The 16,517-nt window shown below is 32.7% G+C and overlaps 2 protein-coding genes across 2 annotated transcripts; one reads left to right on the top strand and one right to left on the bottom strand.

Moving 5' to 3' along the window:
- Positions 1-3,982: 3,982 nt before the first annotated feature.
- Positions 3,983-4,555, top strand: LOC123697156 (thyrotroph embryonic factor-like). Its single transcript, XM_045643580.1, has one exon. The coding sequence runs from the start codon at positions 3,983-3,985 to the stop codon at positions 4,553-4,555; it is 573 nt and encodes a 190-aa protein (XP_045499536.1).
- A 2,129-nt stretch (positions 4,556-6,684) lies between these two features.
- Positions 6,685-16,517, bottom strand: LOC123697162 (40S ribosomal protein S12, mitochondrial). Its single transcript, XM_045643585.1, has 5 exons — positions 16,418-16,517; positions 16,240-16,309; positions 8,693-8,847; positions 7,638-7,801; positions 6,685-6,814 (listed from the first exon to the last, which is right to left on the bottom strand). Exons 2-5 carry the CDS (start codon positions 16,307-16,309, stop codon positions 6,733-6,735), a joined length of 471 nt encoding a protein of 156 aa, XP_045499541.1. The 5' UTR covers positions 16,418-16,517; the 3' UTR covers positions 6,685-6,732.

The following is a 16,517-nucleotide window of genomic DNA, read 5'->3' as shown; positions in this document are numbered from 1 at the left end:
GCTCTCTGCTGACTTGCTTGGTTTTATATAATAATATAGCTATTCTCATGGCAAAATAATTGTAGCAATCGATCCAGTAGTTCTCGAGTTAAATAATTATAACAAACAGACAGACAACAAGCTCTTTATAATATTAATATAGATAGTTAACCTAACCATCCCATAGACTTAGGCTTTTATTTTCTCCATCAGATCGATATACATAATGCAAGGGGTTGTGTAACAAGGGGTGCTACCCCATATTGCACCCCTGTTCATATTAACAATTACGTTAACGCCCTATGCAACCCTCTGTTGGGATTTATATTATTCTTTCCCTTATAAATTGAACTGAATAAATGTACCTAGTTATCGTGGTAGACAATATTATATTATTATGGTGAACAAGCTGTAGCGTGGTTTCATCCGGGAAAGTGTTAACTTTTAACTAAACTAAACTACTTTTGGAAACGGGGTTTGAAAATTTTCTCAAATTTAATTGAGGTTCGAATATTTGTGGTTTTGTAATTTTGTCTACAATCTACATAAGTACCTACCTACTTATGGTTTTAGGTACATAGGTATTTATGTTAAAATGAAGTAGGTAACTACCATTACATTACCATGTAAAATAAGAAAAAAAGCATTAGCGCGTTCCTAAAATGTGGAAACACACATTTTGTTATCAATTTTAAAAGTAAGTAACTAACAAAAACATCCATCAACGTTACACTAAACAGCGTGAAAAAATTGCAATGCGCTGTTTATAATGAAAACAGTCAACAGTATAAAATTTCATGAATCCCGCCATCTTTACCGCTACATGTTGACATATCCCCCGAGGTTTAGTTTTAAGAACGCAAACAGCCCGTTACTGATGTTCTCAGAAAATGTTTGCAATGGCCAGCAAACAGACACCCTTTTATCTTAATCCCTTGAGACAAACCATTTGCATATTGTACAGTTACTGTGACGAAATTTCTCTGAGATCCTAATTCCTTACAATGTCCCTTTCATTGAATGGCGACGACTTTTGCAAATCATTGCCGGTCGTTGCGTCGAATTAAAAAAAAAAATAACACGCAAATGGCGCCGTTTAAACATTTTTCATTTTGAAACCAAAAAATTTAAATTTCAGTAAAGATAATTTTTGTAAAATGTAGGTACCTATCTCTCTTCGATATTGTCAGTCTAAACTATAACAAGCATAGACTAAAGTTATGTGGATTTACGGAAGGCATTCTTCAAATAATAGACGTATGTGTTCTACAATGAAACAACATTATCGTTAAATTATTATTTATCTAAAGCTGGTTTTAGAAATTTAAATATCCAAAGTTATATTACTCCCGTATACTCAGTCTTAGGTATCTAACTACTTACTTACTATTATTATTTTAAATCCTTCATAATCTTTTTATTGATTCCACCCGTTTCCAGAATCAATAAAAAGATTAAATTAAACATCTTTACCCAATTTCCCGCCGACGTAATCTTCTACTTTTAATAATCTGTAGACGCGTGCCGCCATTTTCTATTGTCTATGAGCAATAAAATTTGCGCAGTCGAATAACAGTCTTCCCGTATAGCTCAGGATTATTGTATGAGTTAAATCCTTCTTTAGATTTCTAGAAATATTTGGAATACAGGTTGAGGCATTAAATCTCATTTTATAATTGGGGTTTTGGGGATTAAATATATTTTTGTAGGCTTTTGATGTTTTAGTTGTTCAGTGTTCTAGATATGGATATTTATTTAAAAACAAATACCTATCCGGCTATACCTTCATTTACATATTATCTTAATATGTTTAGGTACCTATTTAGTTTGTCAGTTTATAGGTATTAACTTACCTTATATAATAGGTATGTCGTGGCCATATCGTAGATTTGCTCATTTCATGAAATGGCCAATTTACTCTGGCCAGATCGTTAAATCGTCAACGTTTCACGATTTGGCCAGATCGTCGATCTGGCCAAACGTGGATGGCCATTTCACGAAATGCGACCATTTTTGTTTCTTTTTTAAAAAGTGATTCGCTTCTGGCACTCGCCGGCCGCTGCCGCGGCACGCTCGCTTTGCTCGCTCGGCTCGTGCGTTGTTTATTAAAGTCTAACCTAACCTAACCTAACCTATATTTTATACGATCTGGCCAAATGTCGATGACCAAATCGTGAAACGTTGACGATTTAACGATCTGATCAAACTATGTTGGCCATTTCATGAAATGAGCAAATCTACGATATGGCCACGACAGGTATAAGTACAGTAAAATCTGTGACAAAAACTTGATATTATTATAGCGAAGCAAAGGCGTATTACAAAAATTATTATAAATGCTATGCATATGTACCTACGTAGTTACAGAATGAAGAATCGATTTTTTTTTTTACAAATCCATTAGGTAGTTAGGTTATATCTTAACTTAAAATTTATCCAAGAATTAAATCCTTGAAATCCCAAAGGTTTCAAAAAACTCTTGTCAAAATATATACGGAAGTAAAACGACAGTTGTTCCCGCCTTTTCGCTCGGACGGATCTCAATGCGTTCATAGCGGCTAATAGTTTGACCAAATGGTGTTTCCAATTATTGTATGCATTATATTATTAGGTACTCAGGAAGAAAGCCGGTAGTACTTTTTACTTTTAAATTTTGCTGCTAATTAATAACCATAAAAGTCAATTCGAAATTTTAAGAGAGACGAGAACAAAAATTCTATTATTTCATAGCAACTAACTATATCCTACACTAGCTTTCCGCCCGCGGTTTCACCCGCGTTTTCAAAGAAAAACTCGCATAGTTCCCGTTCCCGTGGGATTTCCGGGATAAAACCTATCCTACGTGTTAATCCAAGTTACACTCTAGGTATATGTGCGCTTAATTTCATTGTCATCGGTTCAGTAGTATTTGCGTGAAAGTGTAACAAACACACACACACACACACACACACACATGCTTACAAACAAAATTAATTTCTAATGTCGTTCAAACGTCTTACATAAATACTGTATGTACTTAAATCTTTTTTCGTTGGTTTATAAAGCTTAAAAAATATACATTGATACGCATTGAAAACAATAATTTGTTATTGTCTTAAAAAAAGTACCTAATTAAAGACAGATTACATTTTTTTATAACACGTAGGTAGGTAGGTAGGTAGATATGCTACAGACAAATTATATACAATTTCTATCCATTTTAAGGTAGCAAATAAAACTTTACTGTAATAAATTAAAAAATAATTATTAAAATAAAACACGATGATTTATTATTTTTTACGCATCATTACCTTCTGTAAACATAATTAATCATGGTGGTATGTTTGTAAACATAAGTTAAGCGTGTTTTGTACAAGACAGATTATAATCAAAACATATTACTTAATGACTTCTTATTTACGCTGTGGATGCAAAAACAAGATTAAATGATTAGATATTGGATATTTTGGTAAACAATTCTTAACTTGTTTTAATTTCTAGGTATAATTATTGATAGTAAATAATTTTTATTACGGCGTGCAATTAAAGAAAGGCGTAAATAATTAATTCATCAAAAACATAATATTTATTTAAAGTTATTACAACCCAGAAGTGAATATTTCCTTCAACAGATTTTCAATTGGTACATCATAATATTAGGTACCTACCTATAGGTTATAATATGAAGAGTTAGTCAAATGTTTCATATAATTTTAATAATTTATCTCCTACAAATTTAAATTCTAGACAACTAAAAATATAATCTTCTTATGATAAAATATTTCAGATCCTACACAATAGCCCACATTGAACAACAATAATTCACACCAATAACAAAAATATCGCAACCGGGAACCGCAATAAACAATACATTGTCACGCGTCGGTCCCGTTACTGCAGGTAAACAACCCTTCCCCTGGGGTGCGCACCCCAAGCCCCGCCCCTTTCCTACAAAAAGCGCGTGAGCATGTCCACGAGCATTAGTCACTTGACAACCCTCGAACAGTCAACAAATTACACCATAATGGCCCTTTGGACGCCCTACGCTGAGGACACAGCCCTCGATCTATCCACGAAGTACAAAAGTGAATGTGTGCCGTATTACAACAGTTATTACCCAATGTATGTGCCAGTGCCGGAAACGTCACCATTATCGAGCTGTTCCAGCTTTGCTCCGATACCTACGAGCCCGCCTTTACGTTCAGGAATGATCTCTCCTCCTGACTCCCCAGTGTCCGTGAACGAAAGGAAGCGACCTAGCTACATGATGGATGTAGACTCGCTGTCCGACGACCCAGACTTCCAGGCCTTCGAAAGAGATGCATTACGAGCTATGGCGGAAAAAAATGGCGGAACTTTACTCGGAAACAACCCGAGAATGCGCCGCGCAGTACAAACCAGCCAAAACGCTGACGATTCGTACAGAAAGCAAAGGGAAAGGAACAATTACGCGGCGAAACAGAGCAGAGACAGAAGGAAGCTTCGAGAAATCCATTTGGCGCTAAAAGTGACATATCTGAAGAACGAAGTCGCCAAATTGAAGAGTCAATTGGCTTCAAGAGCTTGCAGTAGATGTCAGCAACCTTGTATTTGTTAGGATTATATAAAATTTAGGTTAAGCTGTATTATTGTATAATATTTCGCGTGCAATTTTGTGTATAAGATTATTTATTGTAAACTTAGTTTAATGACAGACTGCATTAGCTTGTAAGAAACTTAAATTATATGATATTTTTATAAAATATTATCTTTTAATTCTTACCCCAAACTTTTATTATAATCATTCAATAAACTTCTAAAGTATATGAGATTATTAATCTGTTAAAAAATATTAAATGAAATAGGACATACTAGAGCTATAAAAGGTGTTAACCTTTTATAGTCAAGTAGTTCATTTAATTTTCGTTAAATTAAACCTTCTTTTGATAAATAATTAAAAGATTTAGTTATGCAATGAAATGTTGAAGATTTGAATTTCAGTTAGACCTATTATTTAAAGTACCTAAATATTATTTTTTTGTGAACTAAATGCAACAATATATCAATAAAATTAAAATCCAACTTTACCGTTAATTTCAAAAAGTAGGAGATTATCAAATTAACAATAGTTTTAAAAGAAAAAAGCGATTATCCTTGCGACAAGTAATCCCTTGTGACGCAACAATAGTACAGGAGTGTCACGGTGGTCTTCATTTTAAAGTATTGAAGACTAATGTACCAGAAATATGTTAAAACTTTTGGACCACCACGTTTAAGCTAAACTGTGGCTAAACGTTAAAAAAACTTATTACGTGATTAATTGAATACACCAAAAAGTTTAAGCAAGTACCTACTATTTTTTTATATTTTGAGTTAATATTGTGGGTCAATAGTATTTTTAAATTTTTGCCAAGCTATGACCATATAAAAATTGATTATGTTTCAATAAAAATATGGTATTTAGAAAAAAAAACACAAATAGATGTTGTCTTTATATGTATTTGGTTCTGAGCTATGTATCTGCAAACTTGCAAATAAGGTTTATCTCTAGACGTCTTATATAACATACAAGATAGTCGTGCCTATTATATAGCATCGTGTAAATGGATGCAAAATATTTTAACGAATATTTAAAACAGACATTAGAAGAGATTGTAACATAAACAACGCAAAACCTCATACTTAAAAAAGATTAGGTTCTTTATTAATGTTTATAATAACAAGCTAAGTATGATTATTTTATAACTAAAAAATCCCAAAAGAATGACTTAAAAACTGCAAAAAACAGGGCAATATAAAATCCATAAAAAGTTCAGAAGCATTTTCACTACTGTAAGTTTTATGTGGGTTATAAAGTTTCACCCCTGTTTTGTAAAATGGGCGCGGCTTGCGCAAACGCAACCAATGGTGATACAATAAATACATACATTGTTAGTTCTTTGTACGTTTATGTATTTTTGTTATGCAATTGATGTGCCGTGTGAAATGTATTTGTTTCATTCTTTAAATAATAGATTTATAGAGCACTATAGGGCCTTTTGTGCAAAATTTCTTAGTTTTAATTTACGTAGTATTTATTTATTGAATAAATATAAAATAAATATAAAATAAATGAATAAATATAAATTTATCAGTTCACAAGTGTCAGCAAAAAAAAGCAACGGACTTATGTCACAGAATATATTATAATAGTACCTACAACGTACTTATGGTGAATTTGGAATGTAGATTATTTTTATAACTATATTATTGTTATAACACGTTATTAACCGACTTCAAAAAAAAAGGAGGAGGTTATCAATTCGGCCGGTATAATTTTTTTTTATGTATGTACACCGATTACTCCGAGGTTTCTGAACCGATTTACGTGGTTCTTTCTTTGTTCGATGCGGGATGGTGTCGAATTAGTCCCATAAACATTTTATTCGGATAGGCCCAGTAGTTTTTATTTTATGAGCATTTTTGTCTGTACTTGATGACTTATTTGAAATGTAGCAAGTAACTTTAATTCACTTCCCAGTAACGGATTGAGCTGAAATTTTGTATTCGTATGTAAATTGGATAGCGAGATGAAACATTATCATGGCATAGAGCTGATTTGATGATGGAATCGGAAGGTAGTCATAGGAACTCTGTAATATATTGACTCAACACGTTTATAATAACTTGGTGTATCATCAATTTAAATGTTATTGTTATATTTTAAGGCAACTATAATTGTAAAGGTATTTCCAGTAAAACAAAGCATAATCTTAAACTAATATATTGAACTACATACAAAACTAGACAACTACATTACACCTTCTGCTTGATCACGTGCGGCAGATCGTACTTCCCGCGCACGCACTTTAGTTTCACTCCGGGACAATCTTTTACACTGAAAACGAATAAATTAGGAAATTAATGAAATATAATAACAAAAGGTTTAGTAGAAAGATAATTATATCGATAGACGATTTCTATAAGTGTAAAGTATAAACAAAAAATCCATCCTCCATCAGGCGATCCACATGCTCGTTTGCCTTCTTTCATATAAAAAAAAAAAAAAAAAAATGTGTGCGTGTACACACGTAAGAAGTGAAACTTCTTTATGACCTTATTTTTCAAAAATATAATTTACTATACTTTACAGAAATATGGTCGAATCACGCGTGGTAGGGATAAGAAAAAGATGGCGCTTAACGGAAAAATGTCACGCGTAACGAAAAAATATTACACTAAATTTTTTTCCTACCCCGATAAAGAAGTTTCACTTCAATAAATAACGAAAAAAGAGTCCGACTAGTTTGCAAAATTATTTCTTTAAAGTCTATAATAATAATTAAGTATTTCTAAATTGCCTTCATGTTTCATTTAAAGCTGATAGAATGATTAAAAATGGACCCTTCCATTAGTTATAGTTATTAAATATTACGAGCTTTCCGCGCGCGACTTCACCGCTTGTAGAAAATTTACAAAGTTTGTTTTAAATTGTGATAGTGATAATATTTATATCTATAGTAAGTAAAACACAATTTGCATAGGCTAAGCTATAAGAATAATTAGTTAAAACAAACATGAAACACCATTAAGACCTAGAAAACGGTTCGATCGACTTCATTTCTAGTCTGTTGGATACACAACTTCTTTTAATACTCGATTTCTTCTCAATACAAAACCCTAAAAGTTACTTTATTAATCGATAAATAACTAAAACTCACCGTCCAACCCTAACGAGCACGATGTTATGCTCCTGCAAGTTGTGCCCAATGCCGGGCACGTACGCGACCATCTCTTTGCCGTTCGAGAGGCGCACGAGCACACACTTGCGGTTCGCTGAGTTCGGCTTCTTTGGCTTCTTTATTAGCGTCTTTAGTACTACACCCTGGAATGGTTAAGTTGCAATTGTAATTACAATTAATATCCCTGGAATGGTAAAGTCGCGATTGTAATTACAATTAATATCCCTGGAACGGTTAAGTTGCAATTGTAATTACAATTAGTATCCCTGGAATGGTAAAGTCACGATTGTAATTACAATTAATATCCCTGGAATGGTAAAGTCGCGATTGTAATTACAATTAATATCCCTGGAATGGTAAAGTCGCGATTGTAATTACAATTAGTATCCCTGGAATGGTAAAGTCGCGATTGTAATTACAATTAATATCCCTGGAATGGTAAAGTCGCGATTGTAATTACAATTAATATCCCTGGAATGGTAAAGTCGCGATTGTAATTACAATTAATATACCTGGAACGGTTAAGTTGCAATTGTAATTACAATTAATGTACGTTAAAGTGTTATTCTAGTAGGTATAAAATGTATCTGCCATACGTTAATGTTTAAAATCCAGTTGTTTCTATAAAATTGAAAGTTATAAAAATAACAACTGTTATGTACAAAATTAATAAATAAACATGCAAAAATCTATCTGTAAGTAGTAAGTAGGTAGGTACTTAAAATTTCGGGACAATCGGATCAGTAGGTTCGGTAAAATAACATAGAGCTGACATCACTTTAAACCGATAAGTACCTAAATACATAAACACTGCTTTATTTAAACAAACACCAATCCGCAGTTTTTAATCTATATTATGCAAAATAATTTAATTCTTATGACACGCTTTTGCGTGAAGTATTGAGCTGATCACAAACTATCCTGCTTATAATAGTCGTAAGATTAATGTGCCTACTTTTAAATAACTAAATAAACCACGAAGACATTACCTACGTCCAACATTCTTTTAGATTACTTCTTTTCGTATATATTACCTTGGCAAAAGGATTTCCTAGCAGAGGGTTTCTAGATTTCCTATATTTGATGTGAGGTCCCGTCTTGTGCATTTGCGCGAGGGACGCCATGGCCCTCGAGATTAAACCTTGGCTTACTGCTGGCTGACTGGCTGTTGTGGCGGCCTGAGTTATTGCTGAAAATCATAATTGTAATTGTTAAAAAAATACACGTGTGCACACGTGACTGGAATTTATCTACCATTAGGTATTTTTTGCAGGCGTAAGTTAGGCTAGTTATTGCTTTTGAAAATCCTAGGTTATCCTATTCACATTAACAAAGTACGACAATATAGAACATATGGCTTGGCTAGACATCCAAGCCTTTTATTTAGTGGATTAGGAACAGTTATTATTTTTCATTATTTCATATTGTTTATGACAAAAGGACAAACACTTCACCGTTATGTATGAATAGGCAGGTGCTAACACGCCACTTCGCGGATTATCTACCTCGAGAGGTACCTTAAATCTTATTACAGGTGAGTAAGGTATAAAATGTTTTATCTTCAGAGCCTGAATTTTGTAACAACTGTATAGGAGGCGTTCTGGTGATTGTTTCAATTGTAGAGCAGGGATTAAGCTGCAAATGAAAGGGTTTATCTTCCGCATACAAAAGCAGACTTTTCGTGAATAAATTGTAAGATGTGTACCATTTCTATTAGAGGTAAATTTTGGGGAATTTCACACTTTATTCAAAGCTTCTTCTTGTATTCAAAATTGTGGAACGTCCATTATTCAATATGTAATAGGAGACCGATAACATTTTGTATAACCAAATATTTTGCATCTTTGCTCTTAAATATTTCTAGACCAACAGTTTTAATCAAATTAAAATATGTCGTATGAATTCACTCATATCTTATATGGCTGTATTAACTTTAATAAACCTTTTAAAAATACTCTAAATTACAGTGACGTCTTCTTTGTATTCCAAAATAAAATGAACTCACATGAAAAAGCTATTTGATAAAAACCCCTTGACAAATCTATCACATATGCACAACAAAGGGTGATTCCCATGCAAAATCCGCAAATTTTGCAATTCACACAGCTACATTTCCCGCAAATTCGATAGCGGTACTATGATTGACACATTCGGGTCCATTCGATACGGTCTGCACCAAGTGTGGTCTTGGCATGAAAGGTGCTGTGTGATCAGTGATCACACCTTTATCGATTTATTGATGAGAGTAGCGGTACATGCACACCTTATGTTGTGGACAGAACAAAGTAAAAGTGCACCTAGAAACTTATGTGGCTTTGACATCAACACATTAACCTCTCTTCTAAGAGTACCTAATACTGGAAGTTGGAATTTAAACTTAATGTAAGGTTGATTTTAGCAACAAACTTTTTAATTTATACTCTAACCATAATAAGAAGAAGAAATAAAACTAGTGTGATATTCGTGCTGTTCTGAAACTGGCGAGATAGCTAACTGTAGATACAGATATTGATGTTGATTCTCAGGCTGACTGTTTTATTTAAATAACGATTAACGACTTAGTTTGGTTTTGATACTAATCTCCTACCATTGGAAAAAATATTAACGTTTATTAGATTTAAATGTCCATATGGCAAGACTACGCATGGTTTAAGTGCACGAATTCTGCTTGATCTAGTAAGATGAATATAATGGTTCAACAAATGGAAGTAATTATTTTATGACTATAGCTTAGCATTTCTTTACCACAATTCTAAGCCGCAACGCAAACAGTCAGCTACCAGGGAACCAAAACATATCCTTATATCACTTCCAGCGTTCCAGGGACACGTTTCAGACATATTTGCTGGCTAAAATAACACACGCTCGGCCACTGGCCAGTCACGTCAGTGTTATTGTTGCAGATAATCCCCTGCTGTCTCCTGGGATTGACAACTTTGCATCTGCCTAGCGCAAATATTTTAGTAGGGATCAAGGTATGAGCTTAATGCTGTTGATAATATAAAATTATATTATGTAAAATGATCGTCGCAATCTGTTAAAGTTTGGCTGTGTGAATCGTTAAAAGGATTACAGATATGAACAATTATAAGGACTAAATTTAAGATTAAAAATTAAAATGGCGAAGGTACCTTAAATATAAAATTCTATTTCAACTTAAAAAACGGGATTCTTTTATTATTGATCCTCTTATATTTATGATTTTTGTACTAAACCAGCAATTGGCAAGTCTCAGAAAAAGCACTTTATAATCCGCTTAAAACGCATTTTATTAGCCACGTCATAAACTGTAAAGTATCAAAACGCTACCGCTCGTGGCGGTTACTCAACGCCAAACTGTACCTGCTCTTTTTGCGGATTATAATCCGTTAATAGTGGGCATTGTCCGCAGATGACGGACACAGTTTTGAAATTATCTACTGTCATATTCAGGGTTTACAATTTGCAGTTAAATTGCAATGGTAATAATTAAATAAAACTTACGTGAAATGTGATATGCGTGAAAATTTAATATTAACAAGTTATTACACGGATCCAATGAGGATATTTGTTAATAACTACTTATTTTTCTAATATTTGCTATTTTTAATGCTAAACAAAATTTATTTTCATAAACGTTTGTATCATTCACCTACAAATACTTAACTCTAGTACTTTTAATCTAATGAATCAATAATCAGAATATCTAGACGCAATACTATCCTTTTCGGATATATTTATTCACAGAGACAACCCTACAAGCCTCACTCTCGTTACACTTGTGTGCAAAAAAACCCCGTACCAAAAAAATAATAGGCAAGAGTTGAGCTGCATCTACGGGAGCATTGTGTCTTCCCAGAAAGTTGTAAATCATATTTGTATAAGTAAATAGCACTCAGAATGCAACTTTATCAGATAATACCAAATCTTTTTCGCAATTGTCAACGAAAAAAATCAGTCATTCACCACAATGATGGGCCCAAACTGCACATGTAATCCCAAAATGAATTGCAATAGTAATTTTTCATTCTCGGAAGGTGGAATTAGAGCAAAGGATTGAAATAGACATCACACTGGACAATATATTCAACAAACTTCCATTTGGTCAAATATTAATAAAATTTTTTTCTTATATCGGGCACACGTCTATTTTGCGGCGTAAATGAAAAAATAACTGGGATGAAAGTTTTAATCTTAGTTGAATTTAGGAATGTTTATCTCCACTTTAATCTTTTATTCGAAGCATTTCTTAAAATAACTTATATATTGCCTTTATACCTGATTGTAATGCTACAAATTATTATACTTACATTCTTTACTAAAACGAATTTTCAATTCATCGAAAAATTGTTTTTAAGGAAGCGTTTAAATGCAATAGAGAAATTGTTATTTTTAAAGTTATAGAAAATAAAATTCCGCTCCGTTTCATAAATACGATAGGTTTATGAAACGGAATCTATACACATACATAAACGATCTATCAAAACGTACAGTTACATTTCAAATCGAATATCAAACAGGACCACACAAATAAACAATACTATTTACAAATCCGCCCACAAACATAGGTATTCGCTAAAACGCACTCAAACTATACGTATTATTGGCCGTACTTCCTTACAAAAAAATCTGATCCACAATGGTCAGATCTATGAGAAAGTTTGATACATTAAACTCCCACGCATGCACCGCAGTGTACAAACTCTTTACGTCAACCCGTTATTTTTGTAGGGCTGTGTTTTCATTTTTCAGTGTATAGTCAAGTATTTGTTTAATGGAAAGTGTTTATTAAACAATACGATTTGTTCGTTTGGCGTAACCCTATCATAAATATTATTGAAATGCGAATTATAAATAATGGCTACTAAGCAGTTAGTGTGGGAGATTGTAAAGTTAATGAATCAAATATTATTGGAGTAATTTGAATATTGTTATTTTAGAAACAGAGCAATACCGATGATTATATAAAATTAGCTGTCCACATAATATTGATTTAAATACACTAACAAAAGAGTCTTTTATTAGTAGTAATGTTACCACAAAACGTTTTCAGTGGTCAGCTCCAACTTACAAGTCATCATCCACTTTACAAGAATCTATTGTAAAGAATATACATTTCACATCAAAGTACATTTAAACTATCAATTCCAAAAGTGCAATAGTGACCCATTGAAGCCATAGTATTCACTATCATCTCCGTTTACCACAAATTGACAGATTTGATATTATGGAGATATCAGGGTCTTCAATTAGAGCGGGTGCTATTGAGTCCTGTCACAAGGACGACTTTTGTCGGAACGAGGGTAGGTAGTAGGTACTCTGAATGAAATCGTCGTCCAATCTGCAAATCACTCTTGGAGCAGAGGTGCGACACATTTGGTTCAGAATTGTGAATGGATAGATACGTAAAATATAACGCAGCTTTTTAGACGATGTTTGTGTTTCGTTTGTTATTGTTTAAAACAATAATAAGAGTATGCAAGAAACATAAAATCAAACTTATTTACGAATATGAATTTAACGACGGTAATACAAATATTATACATAATGGCGGTAAATACCATATTTCTTTCAAGTAAAGGCAAGGCTGATCGAATTATACAGAAATTTGACATCCATATACATTTTTGCTTAAATTGCAAAACAAAAAAGGTGCTCCACATCTAAAATAGCACAATATGCACAGTGAGGTGTGGACGGGATTACCGGACTCTGGTCAGTTGCTGACTCATGCACCCTTGCGACACTCGCAACCCTTATTTGGAGGTACCGGTAGCAGAAAAACTAGAGAAATTAAGATAGTTTTGACTTTTGATTAACAAGAAGGTACGTATTTAATATACAGGGTTACTTGTAAAACACCAGCAACCTCGAAGGACAAGATAGCTAACATAATAAGTAACAATATTTGTTCTACGACTTTTGATAATTTGTTAGATTTTATTTTCATACAAAAATAAATATTCATTTAATTTTCTATTTGAATATTATAAACTCTACGCGCATTCCAAAAATTACGTAAACAAGAAGCGAACGGGAGGGGAAAGGGGGCGTCGCGTCGTCCTTTCAATAATGAATAGAACATAGACTTACAAATGTTAGGAGAGTACAATAAAAGCTTAAAAAATCATTTAAAAATAATTTATTGCGTTATGCCAAAAGTCGTAGATCAAATGTGGTTACTTATGATGTTAGCTATCTTGTCCTGCGAGGTTGCCGGTGTTTTACAAATAACCCTGTATAATTCTCCAGAGAATTGTGGCACATTTTCAAAACATTTTTGTCAATGAGTGGTATCTAACTTATTAATAAAATCTCAATACTATTATAAAGGCGAAAGTTTGTAAGTATGGAAGTATGGATGTTTGTTACTCTTTCACGTAAAAACTACTGATCCGATTACAATGAAATTTAGCACATATATAGAGGGTAACTTGGATTAACACATAGGATAGGTTTTATCCCGGAAATCCCACGGGAACAGGAACTATGCGGGTTTTCCTTTGAAAACGCGGGCGAAGCCGCGGGCGGAAATCTAGTAATATCATATAAGTGTATTCGCATCAGGGAGTCAATGAAGGTAAGATTTCACTATACAGTTATTCATTTTACAAACAAAGCTATAGAAATAAAAAAAATAAATAAACTGTTTTGCTAATGCTACAACATTGAACGGACATAATCCCGTACTATACGGAAGGGTTCTACGTAAAGACGGGCGCGACGTGTCCCCAAAAATATTACCGAAAACGCACACAATAATGGACCTTATCTCAAACGGGTAAGATATATTTTCGATTGCAGTTATAGCAGCTGCACAAGTGGCGCAGATGTCCACATCGACTATGTGACATTTCCTATGTAATAATGTGTTATGTATTGCTCTAGAAACTTAGTTAACCCTTTATGATGCAGTATGTAACTATTTTCAGAGGGATTATATTTTGTTGACTGCCTAAAATTATTGTTGTTAAAACTTCTTTAGCTGCATTGAACACTTTTCAAACAACTAAAAAAAATAATGCGAAAAAATAATAATAGGTAAATATGGGATAATGGAATCGCTTCATGTCTCCAACATGCAATGAAATTATAAATTTGAATAGGTACCAAAATTCTGTGTTAATTATAATATTTTCCTTCTATCGGCAGTCCTTGTGACATTGTTATGTTAAAAATACATTTTTAGGAGTAGTAGTAGTGGCAGTAAATACTAAATGAAATTTGTTTATATAAACAACTAGATTTCCTATCCTATGTGTTAATACAAGTTACCCTCTATATATTGTGTGCTAATTTTCATTGTAATTAGTTCAGTAGAATGTAGAATTTGCGTGAAAGAGTAACAAACACACACACACACATACATACAAAATTTCGCTTTTATAATATTAGTAGGATTATATGAGAATTATGTATGGTGCTGAAATAGCATAGGTATAACCAAGAGGAATTATTGTCATGCCATGGCAAATTATGTGAAGTGGATTACAAAGATTTTACGCTATGTTTAACTTATACAAAATACATAATATTATGTATTTTGGGTATGAAACTTATTGACAAAAACATAATTTTAAATTGCCTGCCTGAGTGTTCCACTTGCAAAAGAAACCAGATATAAATTTGGTAGAAAGAAGAATAATGCTGTTAATTCCGACATTAGCAAGAGGGCATTTAATAGATGGACATAAATAAATATTTTACAATGGAATAACTTTTGATGACATTAATTTTTAATCAACTGCAAAAGAAGGGTTATGTTTTTCAAGCATATGTATATATTTACTAGCTATGCTCCGCGGTTTAACCCTGTTTGTCTTAGCGAGATGATATATAACCTACATCGATAAATGGGCTATTGAACACCGAAAGAAATTTTCAAAACGAACCAGTAGTTCCTGAAATTAGCGCATTCAAACAAACAAATAAACTCTTCACCTTTATAATATTATAGTATAGATTTATATTTATTTCTTTGCCACCTCCTTACACCCAAACCACTGAACAGATTTAGATTTATGATGTGTCATTGTATTCACAAGTGAAATTTTTAGTCATAGTGACATAGGTTAAATAAATTGAGTTGTTGATTGCATTGTATAATATAAAAAACAAAATTTAATTCCTGGAATTATGGTATACAACAACAAATTGATAATACGTAATTATTATCAGGTTATAGGTAGGTTGTGATTACAAGCAAAACTTTCACTCGTCTTAAATATTCAAATGTAACAAAACAATATTTTCATATAGGATTTAAATAGTTAGATATTTGCATTAAATTGAAATGTTTTGTTTCAGTCAGACAGTTATGGTGTATTTGGATACATTCATGACATGTATCCCCATAAACTAATTTTAAATGAGTTTTGTCAACATCTTAAACGCGTTTTCTTATTAGAATTAGTAAAATGAAATTACCTAGCCCTAATGGTTAGTAAATTTACTATCAATTAATTATCATTTGTTATTAAACAGAAATAAATTCAAAGATATGATGCCAAAAATAGCTAACCAACTTAGCTTAACAAACAAAAACAATATTAGTGAGATTACTACGTTAAGACTACGACAAATAAAATAAATACAATTTTACCTTGATAAGTGCTGCATTGTGTTCTTATACCAAGGGAAAGGAGAGAAATGCCTTTCCTTAAAAAGTTCATCTAAAACAAATAAATGTTAGGTTAGATAGTTAGACGATACTTTCAAAACATTTCTAGGGAAAGAAGATTTAAACAATTATCGATAAAAAAAAAAAGATTTGCGTTTACCTCGACCGCAGTTTTTATTTATAAATATTATTCCAATTCAAAAATTTCCCGATCAAAACATAACCTGCAATTTCTAGGATTTTGACTTTGACACTTGACA

The sequence above is a fragment of the Colias croceus genome, chromosome 14, assembly GCF_905220415.1.
Source record: "Colias croceus chromosome 14, ilColCroc2.1".
Lineage (NCBI taxonomy): Eukaryota > Metazoa > Arthropoda > Insecta > Lepidoptera > Pieridae > Colias > Colias croceus.
This window is presented reverse-complemented; position numbering and strand designations above follow the sequence as displayed.

Coding starts and splice junctions, on each gene's coding strand:
- LOC123697156 (XM_045643580.1), top strand. CDS start 3,983: ATGGCCCTTTGGACGCCCTACGCTGAGGACACAGCCCTCGATCTATCC.
- LOC123697162 (XM_045643585.1), bottom strand. CDS start 16,309: ATGAACTTTTTAAGGAAAGGCATTTCTCTCCTTTCCCTTGGTATAAGA. Junction 8,848..16,239: donor ACAATGCAGCACTTATCAAG/GTAAAATTGTAT, acceptor TATGATTTTCAG/CAATAACTCAGGCCGCCACA. Junction 7,802..8,692: donor TAGGAAATCCTTTTGCCAAG/GTAATATATACG, acceptor TAACCATTCCAG/GGTGTAGTACTAAAGACGCT.